This window comes from Pygoscelis adeliae, unplaced genomic scaffold (genome assembly GCF_000699105.1).
Source record: "Pygoscelis adeliae isolate BGI_AS28 unplaced genomic scaffold, ASM69910v1 Scaffold54, whole genome shotgun sequence".
Taxonomy (NCBI): Eukaryota; Metazoa; Chordata; class Aves; order Sphenisciformes; family Spheniscidae; genus Pygoscelis; species Pygoscelis adeliae.
In genome coordinates, this window is record NW_008824982.1 from 2,916,166 (window position 1) to 2,931,449 (window position 15,284).

At 37.6% G+C, this 15,284-nt stretch overlaps 1 protein-coding gene across 1 annotated transcript in view; it reads left to right on the forward strand.

Moving 5' to 3' along the window:
• Nucleotides 1-15,284, forward strand: part of LOC103918340 (triadin-like) — a 126,677-nt gene that overhangs the window by 81,199 nt on the left and 30,194 nt on the right. Inside the window, exons 13-16 of the mRNA XM_009325644.1 lie at nt 5,397-5,423; nt 6,450-6,497; nt 11,766-11,810; nt 13,863-13,880. Of these exons, the coding sequence (XP_009323919.1) occupies nt 5,397-5,423; nt 6,450-6,497; nt 11,766-11,810; nt 13,863-13,880 (138 nt within the window). The remainder of the gene's footprint in view (nt 1-5,396; nt 5,424-6,449; nt 6,498-11,765; nt 11,811-13,862; nt 13,881-15,284) is intronic.

A 15,284-nucleotide genomic window follows, 5' to 3' on the forward strand; every position in this document is an offset into this window, starting at 1 on the left:
AGCGTGTTCAAAGGAAGTCTGCGGTGCTGCATAGACCCAGACGAGCACTCCCCACCAATGAGTAAGAGTGAAAGCACTAGCTGGAAGCTCGAGTTCTCTGCTTCCCTGCAAACCTTCCAGACAGCCTTAGATAAATCACTTGGTATTTCATACCTGTCATGTTAATGTGGGATAATACTTCCTTGATGTGTAGAAACCTGGACAAATATCCTGGAAAATGCTAGGTTTAAAGTAAACCAGAAATGTAAAATGAATGCTGTAGGGAATTAAGAGATTCTGTAAGGACAAGGCTTGCATGGTATGCACTTTAATATAATCATACACCAACTTCCTCTATTTATGCCAGCACCACACTCATCTTGCTTTCTTTACTTTGACCCATCCATAGGGTAACTATTTGCTGTACACTGTCAAGGCAGTTTTCTAACATAGAGCAGGGGTCAGGGTGAGCACAAGCCATTCTCTGTATAGGAAGCTTGCTGCAGCTAATCTGTTTTGTGAAGAGTCATTTTTTTAGACGTATGCTCATTAGACTGTTTTTTCTGTACAGTCTGCCAGCTGCTCAGCCAGCCAACAGGACTTGAGTAGGACACAGGTAGATATGAGGGATGAAGTCTGCTGATCTAGAAAACTTGTGGGAACATTTGACTTCTCCTTTGAATGACAAAGAGTACAGACAATAACTTCATAAAGGCAGGGAGCTGCTCTTGAACAAAGTGATAAATCCTAATAAACCCTTTTTTTTCTGAAGTTGTTATCATCTGAGGCATTCTGAACTGGCCCAATGTGAGGAACATGTTTTATTCTGGTTGACTTTTTGATAACACAGTTGCTCCAGTCTGAAAAACCTTGCACTGACTACAACAAAACTGTTTTATTCAACCTTAAATTAAAAGCGCATTGATGATTAGGCAGAATGATGAGGCGTCTTAAGTTCTTGCAGACTACAGTATTCCCACTGAATTTTGAAGGAGGAATGTCCATTAGTTTGTCTAAGGGCCAAATTGTTGGTTTGTCTAGAGTTCGTTTTCAGGGAGAATGGACTTAGTTAGGTTGAATAAGGAAATCAAAGATTTATCCTTCATCATGATGTATAAACTGGAAGGTTAAGGCATAAATCTTGAGAATTCCTTTAAAAGACTCCTGTTGATCTTGATTCCTCTTTTGGCCTGTAACATTGTTACAGATTAATGTCATGGGTGTGTTCGTCTAATGCCCAGCCCAAATCCTGTTAAAGAGTCTTTGTGCTCTCTTTAATGAGAGGTGAACCAGGCTCTTACTTAGCCTGATGGAAAGTAACTTTCTTTTTTATAATACACATGTAACTATCCAATTAGAAATAATTTTCTCAGTTACAGCATGTATTATTATTTTGTAATTCTTCACTAAAACAAATAGTTCTGGCATTGCTTTCATTTCCTGCACGACATATTCTTTTCTTACAGTGTGCACACAAATATATTTGCTGTCTTAACAGCAAATGACTGTTATCCAGATGGAAAATAGGCATCTTATAATCAAAAAGCATGTTCTGCTTTTAACCTCACCAATTTATGGTTCAATAAACCAGAAGATTTCTTTTCTGAACCCATATCAGAAGCTAATTTACAAAAATATGCCGTATATAATTAATACCCTTCTGGCATTCAGAATAGCAGGCAAGAGTCAAAGAAAATTTGAAGTGAATGTGAAAAACAGCAAGATAACTACCAAGCCCAGTTATCAAGTTTAATTTAGAATGACACAAAAGAAATTTCAAAAACGTTTTTGCTGAGGGTAGAACCAGATAATTTCATTGATCCAGTGCAGATCTTATGTAGCTTCAAGAATTTCATCAAAGATCCATCTGTTTTCATTAGATCCGAATCTGACCCTTTTCCTCCTCTAATATGTGTTAAATGTTAAACAAATGAAGATAAAGTACTTACTTAGGACTGAATTTTCTAACATTGTGAACAATAAGCAGTTCTTTACCCAACAGGTAGTCCTGTTAGTTAATAACATCAGAACAGCTGTTTGAAGTGAGACCAAGAGTTCATCTAACCCAACACCCTCTCTCCACCAATGGCCAAACCAGCAAACGCCTAGGGAAGAGTACAGGAATAAAACAGCCACACAGAGATCACCTTGTGACCTCCCACGATCTCAGCTCAGGAACTTCCTAAGTTAGAAACCATATTTTCATGTTTAAGAGCACTTGGAAGATTTTTCTCTAATTTGCCCAGTCACTTTTTGAAATCGTGAAAAATTTCAACATCCACACATTTTGCAGCATGGAGTTTCACAGCTTATAATTATATATTATAATTATATATTATAATATATAATTATAATATATACAGTATAATATATAATATATATATCTCAGAAATAAGAAACAGCAGAAAAACAGGGATCCTATGACAAAGCCACATTTGTTATCTTTATGTGCGTAAGAAAACCTTTGTGTAAATTTAGGCTCAATTGTTTTGCCTAAACACACCCAAACCCACAAAAAATTGTTCCTTAAACATCATAAGCTTAGGTAAATTCTATTGTAATTGAGTATACATGAAACATGTCTGAGATTTGTAGAGGAAATTATATCTATAAAATATATACAGTAATATAATTATATATTATAATATAATATAATAATAATACATAATGTCATTATAATAATAATCTCAGTGTTCAAGCTCTGGCTGGATACTGACACTACACAAGTGTATAAAGAAATACACACACTGTGTGTAGAAATACTACACACTGTATAAAGAAATATTGTTTAAACACAGAACTTGCATAGAGCTGCTTTACTTTCAGTGCAAGATACTACATGAAATGAGTGAAAGCAGCAGAATACAGCCTTTCATTTCTCACCCTTTAGGTTAAATACCGTATAATATATCATTAAATATTCCAGAAAGTCTGACTAGGTCATTGACATTCAGCTTTTATCTTCTTCCACTAAAAATCAGGGTATCATCTGTGTTATCGACAATTGTGATATTGTAAAAATGAAAATAAGGTTCTTGGGATTTAATTTTTTGGCTTCCTGCTTACTGTATAAGTAATTGGAATTACATCTTTGATGAGATAATATGACACATAAGAAGGATAGGATTAATATTGAATGGACTGAAATCATAGTTAGCAGATTTGGCAAAACATAAATGTTTACTTTTATGGCCTAAAAACCATCTCAAAATTTCACTTTGGTTTTTTTCCCAACAAAATATAGATATGTTTTAGAATAGCCAACACATCCTGTAAAAACTTTTAACTTTAGAAAATCTTCATTATTTCATCAAAATATGCGGTAGAAATATTTCTGAGCATTACGCCAGAAAAAAGAAGTCTGGGCTCTTAGGCAAACCTCTGATAGCAATAATCTCAGTGTTCAAGCTCTGGCTGGATACTGACACCACATGAGTTTGGCTAATTAACACCTCCACAGAAAATATGGACAAGAGCAACACAGATACCTTCCTGAACTTGAGGGACCAGACCTCGGCTGAGTTCCTGTTGCTTTAAACATTCTCTGTGACTCTCATTCACCAGCAGAGAAAGGGAAATAACTGCACTAGATTTACTAGAAAGTTAAGGCATAATGGTTTTGTTTTGATTTTCGTGTTTTAAAACAAATTGCAGAGCTGAGATAAGGATGCCATAATCAAAGCTTGCTTGCAAAATTCATTAAGCAGTGTCGGTAAAGGGTCTTTCAGTTAATACTGTTCGTAAGTGGCCTAGCTCTGATCATTGTTGGTGGTTACTGAAAGTGTTATGTGACACAATATTCTGTGATAGTTATGTAAGTCATTATACCAGCCCCTGAAGTTCAGATTTTTTTTTAATATTTGCCATGAATTTCCTTTTGCAAATTGAAAATCATAGCTAGATGAGCATATCTAGCTATGCCTTTTGACACAATACAAAATTAATTTCCTCTACAAATCTCAGACATGTTTCATGTATACTCAATTACAATAGAACTTACCTAAGCTTATGATGTTTAGGGAACAATTTTTTGTGGGTTTGGGTGTGTTTAGGCAAAACAATTGAGCCTAAATTTACACAAAGGTTTTCTTACGCACATAAAGATAACAAATGTGGCTTTGTCATAGGATCCCTGTTTTTCTGCTGTTTCTTATTTCTGATTTCTCATTTAGGAGCAAGTATATACACTTAATTTGTATCTTTAGTCTCTATTACCCCAAAAAACGTTCTGTTATTTTTGCTTTGCTCTGCACACCATCTCCAGTTGCTGTCTCCTTAAACACACAGCAACAACTTGGATTAAATAGAGACTGGATATAAAATGGGAGCATTTTTATACTGCAGGGAAAACAAGCAAAATAAAAACCCACTTGCACAGCATTTACTTACTTCTTGCCCCGAGTGGGAGCTCAGGAGCTTGGTGAATCATAGCCCAGGAACTCACAGCAGCAGAATTATTGCTTGTGGTGCTGGGTCTGCAAAGGCAGCTCATTCCCATCACTGCTGCATCTCTCTTACACTCTGTCACACCCAGCGGACTGCTACGTGCAGGTGGTAGAGCTTTTATTCTCTTAAAAACAACAGCTGTCTTGCAAAAGTCAAGAAGAAAAATCCAGCTGGTAGGCTAGGCCTTGGCATTTCATTTCCTTCTGTAGCACCAATAATGGCATTGGGTACAGCTCCCTGAGCTCTCACTTTACCTGACAAAAGTTCTCTTGAGGTCCACGGAAAGTATTAGTTCAGTTTTCAGTTTTGCCTCATCTCTTTTTTTCTGGGAAAAACTGGAAAACTAAAAAGTGCAAATTTTAGGAGCTGCGGCATGGAAATGCTGGGTCCTTAGACTCAGATGTGCCCTAATTACATTAAGTACAATTTCAAATACGTCCTTCTGCTCCTTAGAATATCACTGAATCCATTTGAAATTCATTGACCTCACTAGAGCAGGTGCAATTGTCAGGGACTCTTACATTTAGACTGCCCAAGGTGTCATCTCCTCACTCAACCTAAAATAATTTGCCTGGCTTTGTCCTGTACTGGACACCTCACGGTTTGAGCTTGCCCTGTCTCTCAGTGGGCACTGAACTGAGCACCTCACTTAGCAAGGTAGTTGCCCTAGGTTTGATATGTAGTCACCATTTAGTGAGGGTGATTCAGCCCACCGAGGAGGCGCAGAGCCTTCAAGAGGTATTTGCATCAAACGTTGGCTAAATGAGGAATTTAGGGTGCCTGTGTTCCTTAACTAAGTGTCCCAGCTGGGGTAGATAGTATAAGTAAAGCAATGCTAACTGTTGCACATTTTAATATAGATTTCACTGAACATTTATTTTACCTGTCTACAAATGTCATGAATAAATGCATTAAATCCTGCATTACAGTCACAAAAATATTAAAATACACCTTTTTTTGTTTACTTCTAGCTACCTCAGAGAAACCTCACGAACACAGTAAGTATCAAGTTGATAAAGAATATTGTTACTTCAGCTTTTAGGAGGAAGGTATTCCTTTATGTTGCCAAAGTTTTAGCAGCTTAAGATGAGCTTCATCAACGCAAGCTCACAGGAAATTTTGACTTATCAAAATGGTTTTCAATGACTCTCTAATGCAGGACCAGGTGTGTTTCACAGGTCCCAGTGTGCGTGGAAACTGTTTTCCAATTCAGGCTGGGTAAGACCTACCTGTGCCCTCTGCCTCCATGGCAGCTTCTCACTGGAAAAAATCAAGGGAGACACAGATGAGGAAGGGTCATTGCAATTCTCTGGCTAGGGCTTGATCCAGGCAATAGAGAGATTTATCTCTTGGTATCCTGCAGCCCTCACCTGTTACACAATTTAGACATAGCTGTTATAAATCAGAATGAAACATATTTTTAACATTCCTCTGAAATTCCATAGCTTTCTTTTTTCTGTCTCATAATGTTGGGTTTTGGATATCACACTTTTTTAAATAGCACAAAATTGCATACAGCTTATATTTTAATACAGTATAATATTTATTATTGTTCTTGCTTCATAATATATCTACGAGATCCAGGCTAACAGATAAATATGGAAAGCTGTTTTTTCTTTATGCAATATACTGAACTTTTATTTGCCATTCTACATGGACAACCCTACTTCTGTTTAATAATATACTTTCATGATTTCTATATTAAACATCAAGGAGAAATTTTCTGTATAGAAGATAGATGACAGCAATCAAAATTAGTAGTGGAAGCATTTCACAATTTTAAAAATTCTATGACATTTCTAAAAAACACAGAATGGAAATTTGTGATTTCTTAAACCACATTAAAATGTAAAATAAATTAAATACTTTTTCTCAAGAAAGATATTTATCAAAAAATTCTTCTCAAGTCTCATGTGAATATGTAATGCAAAGTCATCTTTTAAAATCATAAAGAGAATATTTTATTTTTTAAATCTCCTAAAAATTAAAAAGCCCTCTAACATGGGTGGTGTTCTTATTTGCAGAGCATGAACACATTAAACATGAAAAAGCTGTCCCTCAGACTAAGCCAGGTACGTTTGGTAACTTAATTTCCAGTTACTCCAGGCTCTATTCAATAATGATTTCTGTGGTTTGCAAAACCTGGAGACTTTCTTGAGCTAGGCACTCTTTTTATTTTGCTTTGGCTTTTTCAGAATTGGGAGAGAAGCAAAAATGAGGGTGAAATTTAACTAGGATTCAGCTTTCACAGTTTTTCGTGGTTCCTGTGACTCTCATTGGTGCAGTACAGCTTATAAAGTGTTAGCAAAACCCATTTTCCAGAGTTTGGGGAAGGAGTTCTTTACTGCCCTTCAGGACATCAAAGAGGAATATTGGGAGTTACGTCGTTTCAGCCTTTCCTGTAAACCAGTTGTTACTTGAAATGGCTCTGTCCCCAAAAAGGAGGAGCTACAGTCTCACTGGGTACATGACGGCCTGCACAGAGGCAGCCTCCAGTTTCTGAATCTCAGAAGAACAGAAGCTGTACAATTAAAAAAAAAAAAATCTTGGGCTGACTATGCACTCAGGTAAACTGCAAGTAATAACCAGCGACAACTGACTGTGGTGAGCAGGACAGGGGTACCCGTTTCAAACCAGGGCTTTGTGCCTCATCATGCTTTTTGAGGAGGAAGACACTCAAGGATCCACAGTTGGGTCTGGTGTGAAGAAGCAAGACTAAGAGGATATCCTCATAGAAAACTCAGCTATTGGTGCTCTGCTTACATCGCTCCTCAGTGGTCTTACCAGACACAGTGGGCACTGAAAAGCAAGTATCAGCCTCCCATTGACCTTTGCTGGCAGTGCTGCTGTTTGAACGTCACATAAAAATGAAGTGCTCATAAATAAGTGACTGGATAAACCACTTAAAACCTTCTGTGTTCAATGTAAGCAGGCAGCCTTTTTTTCATTATGCTTCTTTTTTTGAAAGAAAACAATTTCTCTTATGCATTTACTATTTTTCTCATTCGTTTTTATAATACAATATTCTACTTGTAAGTTAAGTATTTCCATAGACATTTTGAGGTCTCCTGCAAGCCTTGAGTAGCTGATTTAGTGAAGTTGTATTGCTGGTTTTGAGTCAACAGCAGAAAAAAAGCAATGTTTCTCACTCCAGCCTTCAAAGACACAGAGGCCAAGCTTTTTTTTTTTTTTTTCCTCGTTGACCACTTTCTGTGTGTTAACAGCTAGCGGAGTGCTTCAGCCAGCAGGTGGGTGCGGATGGGCATCCCGTCCAGCTCTGTGCATCCTGAGAGGGGTTAGCAGCAGCTAAACAGTGGGTCGCCCAGGCAGGTGGCATGACCACTGACCTTTCCTGCAAAATGAAATCAGTCCTGCTGCACAATCAGCTTGATCTCATCCAGATAGCAGCATAAAAATAAATTTCCCTGGTGAGGCATTTGCAAACATCGGAGCATCACGTCACAAACCAGTACATTGGACTGATTAGGAGCTTACTCTAGTATAGTACAGTATATTCCCGACTAGAGTCCTTGGAATTTAAATGCCTGAAGGAAAGAAAAAGAAAAAAAAAAAGACCTCCTTAATTTCCTTTAGCATAAAAGATCTCTTCTCAGGTGATTAACCATTGCTTTGGAGAGCACTGGCTGTTTTGAGTTTCAGTTGATGACTGGAAGTATTAATCTGCAAGCACTGGTGATAATGCTTCTGCCTGCTGTGTGCCAATGAGTGCTCTTGAGTTAGCAGACTAAATTAGAAAAGCCTCATTCTGCACAAAGCGGTGGCCTCCTTTTTCACCTTGATTCAGAGCAGCTTCAAACTATTGTTCCTATGCCTCCCACCATCAGACTTAGAAGTGCCGCATGACTGAGAAATTAGAGAATTTCAGAAAATATATTGATCCTGTAAGGAAATGTTTAAATTAAAGGGTGTTTTGTGTATGTGTGTGAGAGCAAGTAAAGCAAGAGATTCATTCCTGATGTAATTCTTCTGAAACTGCTTGAAATACACAGAGAAATTTTTACAGTTTTATATTTTTCCATTTAAATTAGATACATCTGGGAAAAAATGATTATTAATGCTTGTAGTGCTGCAAAACTAGAGCTCTGCAGGGGAAAGAAATTGTCTCCAATGAAAGATTTCAAAACTTTAAACTTTGCGCTTATTCAAAATCAGAACAAAATCTGATTTTTTTCTGAAATCTTCACAAAAAAATATTTTGGACTTTTTGTAGCTTTATGAGGTCATCAAAAAATCTTTTTTTTTTTTTTTACCAGACTTCTCATGATATAATAAACAAAAAGTACATGAGAAATTGGAAATATTTGTTGTGTTCTTGCCAAAATACTATGTATTGTCCTCATCAGATTTTTTTTTACTGCTTTTCTTCATACTGAATTCTGGTGAACAGAAATAATTTTCTGAAGCTTCCTGATGTCTTGAAGTGTGTTCCCTCATAGAGAGTGTTCTCCTTAAGTCTTGATAATCTGCTCCTTCAGTTTTCCTTCTGGTTACAACCAGTGGCTAGAAACTCAGAGAAAAAAGCCATACAGTCACCTCCTGGAGATCTGCCAGGAAACAGGTCAGGATGTTCTCCAGTGGAATCAGCAGATCAATAGTTGCTGTATGGTTAGGTTGCAGAATAGGTAGGTGAATGAATACCAAAGAATTACTGTATTTATTCCCAGATGAATGCAAGTCCACAAGCCTGTCCAAGACACTCTGTTTTCAGGAATGAATTCATTTTAAAAAGAAAATCCCTCCCATACTTTTAAATGGATCAGACATATCATCTACTCACAGACTTGTTTGATTGATTCCTAGAGTTACAGAGCAAACATTGCTGTAAATTCTCACCAGAATTAGAAAAAGCAAAAATATCCTATTTAGTGTTCAAAAGAGCAGGGATAATAGCCAAAGAAAGAGAAGCTCCAAATCTTTTGAGCTTTACTTGTCATTAATCCAATGGATGGTACAGGGCCTATGTTTAAAGTCAGCATGCTGGGTTTTTTGTATATTGGTACATGGAAAACTTGATACCCCAGCCTAAATTAGTAAAATGCACTGTTATATGCTAAAGTTCATCTAAGAGCAGAAAGAGGATACTTTATCTCAACAAGTTGCATCTTCAAGCTGCTGGTTGTGCTATAAAACCATTTCTAACTTCACAGACAGCCATGAAATGGAGATGAGATCTTTTAATTCACTGCTTTCATAAGAAGCTGACAATAACAATAGCAGAGTAAGGGAGGGGAAAAAAGCCCTAAACTTAATACAAGTGAAGAGAAATAAAATCGCCACCTACCAGATGACAACCGAAAAGCATAGAAATGCGGGCTATATTTTATTTCCAAAGAATAGAAGAGATCCGTAACCATGGAGCTTTATCCCACCTTGTATTTTCCCCCATCTGTACCGATTTCTTTCCAGAAACAAACCAAAACAACCCAAACCAAACAAACAAAACCCAAACCACAAATACTGTATGTTTCATGTCCATACTTGCACTGTAGCTTTACTGGATGCTGCTGTGTTATGATGAGAAACATGGACCATACAGCAATTAGGCTCTTTCTCCATCTATTGACATATGATAAATGCCTTTTTAGGCCTCTTTGGCAAGTGTATACCTCTGGGAACCTCAGAGAACTAAGTTAAAAAGAAATCAACACAGAGAAGAAGATAAACCTGCTCTCTGACCTCAGAAAAAAATCCTCTGAAAGTTACATGCTAAATTCAAAGGAAACGTCATGTATGTTGAGACGACTCAACAGTCTGCTCTTCTAAATACTGTACTATCCACATATTTAGTCAGAGTGCAGATTAGGATTTACCATCCAAACTTGGACATTTGGGTTCCAGAGGAATAGCCCCCACAAAAAAAAGCAGCAGTTCTTGAGGTTGACTGTTTGAGGGTACATAGGTACAGCGATGGGTAAACCAGGGATCTGATAATTCACAGGTGGTTCTAGCCACCCGTCACCTTCCCAGAACCTCCCTCCATCATCTCGTTTGAGAACAAGTTTGACTGCCAGGCTGGAAACATCGCTCGTATTCAGGAGCCAAGCAGCTTTGTGCATGCACAGACAGATTACCCGGGGGTGTTTCTAGCCAACTAGTATACTCAGATGAGTTGAATGGCTTCAGGGGACAAGACATTCCTGCACAACCTGACCTCCACCCAGCCATTGTCAGCTTGAATCTGATGCCTCACAGAGGTCTTGGGGAAAAGGAAGGGGCCAGAGGCATGTGACTGTAAACTGCTTCCATCAGGGAGAGGAAGGGGAAATACGTTTTGAATGTGTCTTAAACATACTTAAAAAGAATAGCAGTGATGTATGTGAATGTTGAAAGGTAGGGGTTAGGAGAGGGGTTTGAATTCAGGTATGGGAAAAGAGAGAAAATGGGAGCAGAACTATGAAAGGATCAGGAAGGGGAAAGTTCAAGTCAACCAACTCTCTCTGAGTGGACATCTGAAAACAAACATCCCAATTCCCACCTGACTGGGCCATTGGGCAGTTAAGACAAACCTCACCTGATCAGAAGGTGTAGTCCTGCCTGCACCTCTGCCTGAAGCTTCATCCACCAGCCTGCTTGGAGGAGAGGCAGCTCAGGTCTGGTAGCTGATGTCGACATGAGTCCATGTCATCTGACAACTCTGCTGAGCAAAGCCACAGGCAGCTCAAGAGCACATGAACCTGGGCAGCTTTTCTCATGAGATCAGCAGAAGCTCAGGGCTGCTCTAAGGTTTTGTGACAGATATCCAGCTGGGTCTAGGCAAGCTTGTCCTGTAGCAGGTAGTATGAACTGGCATTCAGACTGGCACTGTCCCATGTGGGTATGGCTCTGCGAGTTAGCATGTGCTTGGGGGTCTCCATACCTTTCTCGTCTTCAGAGTGCAGACACACATGGATACGTCCGTACTTAATTGTGGTTAAGCAGTATCTGAGCAGAAGTTCTCAGCGTTGTATAATACCAAACTGTTGAACTTAGACATTTAGCAAGGTGATGTCCACAAATTTGTAATAGCTGTATTATTAGAATACAGTTTCCACCTGAGTGCCTGCCTGAAAGACACTACCAGGTATGTGGCTGTTTTCTGATGGCTGAGACATTAGGCCCAGTAATTTCTTTTCTTTCCATGGTGTATGGTCTCACCATGCAGTCAGAACTCACAATGCATACGTGCTGTTTTACAGTGCCACAATGGGGTAGTGATGCATGCATTTATTTTGTCATTGTGAACCATATGTATAACATCATATATAGAAATATTTTTCCAGTTATATGGACCTTTGCTAACAGTGTGAATTTCTAACTTTAATGCTGCTTTCACAATACAGAGGAGAAAATTAAACAACAAAAGACAACTCCCACTGAGAAGTCAGGAGGTGCAAGAGAGGCTGTTAAACACTCTTCAGGACTCTTCTAACGTAGTACATTTGCATTGTAATCATTTTTTTACAGTATTTTGAAATATTTGACTGATAAAGCTTTCTTAGAGTAAATCCAGCAGAGTGACAACTGCAGATACCATTCTAAGAACAGTCTTTTCAATGACAAAGCCAGGTCAAGACATTTCATCTCTTGGGCTGCTTGTTCCAGCCTCTCTGACAGAGCAGGGCTAATGAAATGGGGTGGAGCTGTAAATGAGATCTTTGAAATTATCCCAAATATCCTTGTAAGGCATTGCTGTTGGTGGTTTGTTTTTTTTTTTTTTCTTTAAACTTAGATCTTTCAAGCAACTGCATTTACAGCACAGAGACCAGTGCCCAAGTAGGGAGTGATGCAGGAGGGTGAATCACCTGTTGGATTAGGGACTTGGATGGGTCTTAAACTGGCTTTCTCATGGGGAAAATGTTTTTGGAACTAACCTCTAAGTCTTTGGGTCTTTTCTATTATTCATACCTTGCAGGTTTTGTAATAATAATGCTGACAGGAAAGATTCAAGTAATATTGACTGTTATAGAAGCCCTGAAGGGTCACCCAAGGAATTACAACTTTCCCATTATCATTGACAGTCTACACAAAGCTGTTTTGAAGGCTTTTTCTAGATATCAACTTCTTGATTTCTACCTGGGGTAGCCTTGATCCAAACATAAAATGAAAGATTGCCAAATCTTAGACAATGATGCCAATAACAGATTTTCATTTGATATGATGATGATGGTGATGGTGATGAATATTTTCGATAAAGTAAAATGCTGTTTTGTTTTAAGCTGAATGGTGCTGTTTACTACCTCATTTCCATTCTCATTTTGTATGTTTTTTTCTTCTCTTCAGTAGCAGAATAGATGTACAGAATAGTATGGTTCTGTCTCTAATTGTGAACATTCATGTAATTTGTGAGTTTATATTGCTTTCTATAAGAACTCTCATAATAATCTATCATTTTACTATGAAGTGATGTTTTACAACACTCTTTATCCAATAAAAAATATTGTTTTGATAGTTTTTATCAGATCATAAACTGCTGTAGCTTGTTCAAAAACATATAAATTATGATTCTGTTAATAGAATTGGAGAAATTACTGCAAAATCCTTCAATATATTTCTAACCTGAATGTTTAATGAGTTAGCAATTACTGATAGGCAAACAAGTCTGGAGAAGGAAAAAATGACATCTTTGAATTTACAGGATTTTCACACCTAAATTCACAATTTATTTTTAGGGTCAGCTAAGTGTCACCTTTAGTTTGTGAGCAAAATCAGAAGGCTCAAACTGTGGTTTAGCAGTGGTTGGAAACAAAACTGCTAGAAATATCATGACTTGACTACTTTTTGTAAGATATGTTTGAGTCAGATACTTGCCAAGTCTTTTTCCTGTTTGTTGGAACCAAACTGAAAATGCAGTATTTCAGGTTGGCCATCTTAACATAAGCCACTACAAAAATAACTTGTGAGTTTTCAGATCAATACCTGTTGAGCTTGAAACAGGCAAACACAAACAGTGAGTAAGTCATCCCATCTTTCTTTAACCAACATTTTATAATGGTATGAATTATCCTCTGGAGATGACTAGCACTCTCCTGACTAAAAGTGTAGATGAATGTTTTCTTGATGTTGCAAATCAGTTGTATCCCACCCAAAATTTCCAACCATTGGAACATTGGCTGGTCTGGAGCTACTTCTGATTTACACTGCTACACAGGAAGAAATGGTCCTGGAATACATAAATGTATTACTGTGCTAAATGACAGGATACTGCATTATTTCGGCAGGAGCTGATAGCTAGTGGGATTTACAAAGGTCTAAACGTGTTAGAGCCTACCTGCATTTAGGGGCCTGAATGCTGTGCATCTTTACATGAGTAGAGGAAGCTAAGAACAAGTGGGAACTGACTGCTATAAAAATATTTGAATATTAAAAAGAAAAAAAAAAGTAGACTCTTTTCTTTTTATACCTAAATATCACAATTTACTTTCTTTTGTCTTCTGTAGTCCAGACAAAGCCAGCAAGTACGTGGTACCTACCTTGATCAGAAAATTTCCTGTAATATAGCTGGATATGTGTGACTTTTTTGACTTTAACATATGGAAACTGTCCCTTAGTAATTTCTAGTTTTGCTTAAAACTATCATGTCTTTATCACCATACCTTCCATTACTTTCTTTTAACATATTGTCTTGTCATTGCTATTTAAAAGTCCATTTGCCATAACCAATCGCTTCAGTACAGGGCATCAGCTCATTCTATGCTTCTCATATCACAAGTCTCGACAAAAAAAATTAATACAGGAGTGACAAGCTTTTTCAAAATCACTGTTAGCAATTAATTGGGTTACTGCTGAATTAAAAAGAGAAAAAGAAAGAAAGCATCACATTTTCTTGCTAATCATTTATTATTTTAGTATAACTGCATCTAGAATTTTTCTCAGTCAAAAAGAACTGAAGAGAGTCCATACCTTAACTTACCACACAGTCTGCTTGTTAACTTTCTATATCTTTCATGCCTTCAGCATACAAGGTAAACTGCAAAAGTAAAAAAAAAATATTCAGTTAAGTCCCCAAATCCCCACGCTCAAAAAAAGCCCAGATGTGGGAAGAATATCACTCTTCATGGACATAAGTTATAATTCACACCTCATAAAATTGTTTCCCATTTGAGATTCCCTATCATGTCTTCATCTCGGCATTTCCTGGCATATATCTTCTCCTGAAATCACAGTTGTTAGGAGTTCGATTATTCACCTAAGTAGCAGAATGGTTGAGGCATATTGCCTTTTTTTCAGGGGCTACTCACATTTTGAACATTTTCCACTTTACAGCCCACCTTTGTGTCCTTCTCCTTGCTGAAAGAGAACCTGATGCACAGATTTTTAGCTGTGCAAAACATTACCTGGAAACAAGGCCAGCATAGCTGTCCATTGATTCCTCAGCTCTAAAATGTGTTGTAGCCCCTATTTGTATGCATTTGGCACAGCTGCTACTATGCTAAGAGATCTGTGGTGTGGGTTTTTTTCAATTATTTTTAAGCAGGTGTGACTTTTGTATAAATTATGTAGTGCTAGCCTTTGTTTTTAAAACAAAGCTTCTTCATCTTTTCGATTTCCAGCAACATAACAAAAATTCTCATTTTTTCCAGCAATAATAATGAAATAGAAAGGAGAGCAGGGGAAAAAAAAGTTGCATTGCCTAACAAGCAGTGCTAGTTCTCTAATATTCCACAGTTAGAAATAATTTATTCATACAGAATAGGATGTTTTCGAGACTTTGGGAATTCAGCTCAAGTATATCTGACTCAACAACATAAAGGTCAAGTGAATGGTTGCTGAGTTTGCTCTGTACTCTCCTTTCAAATAACAAAAATGGATTAGATACAAATTACATTTCAGAAATTGAGGGGAGCCTCTATTAACTGACT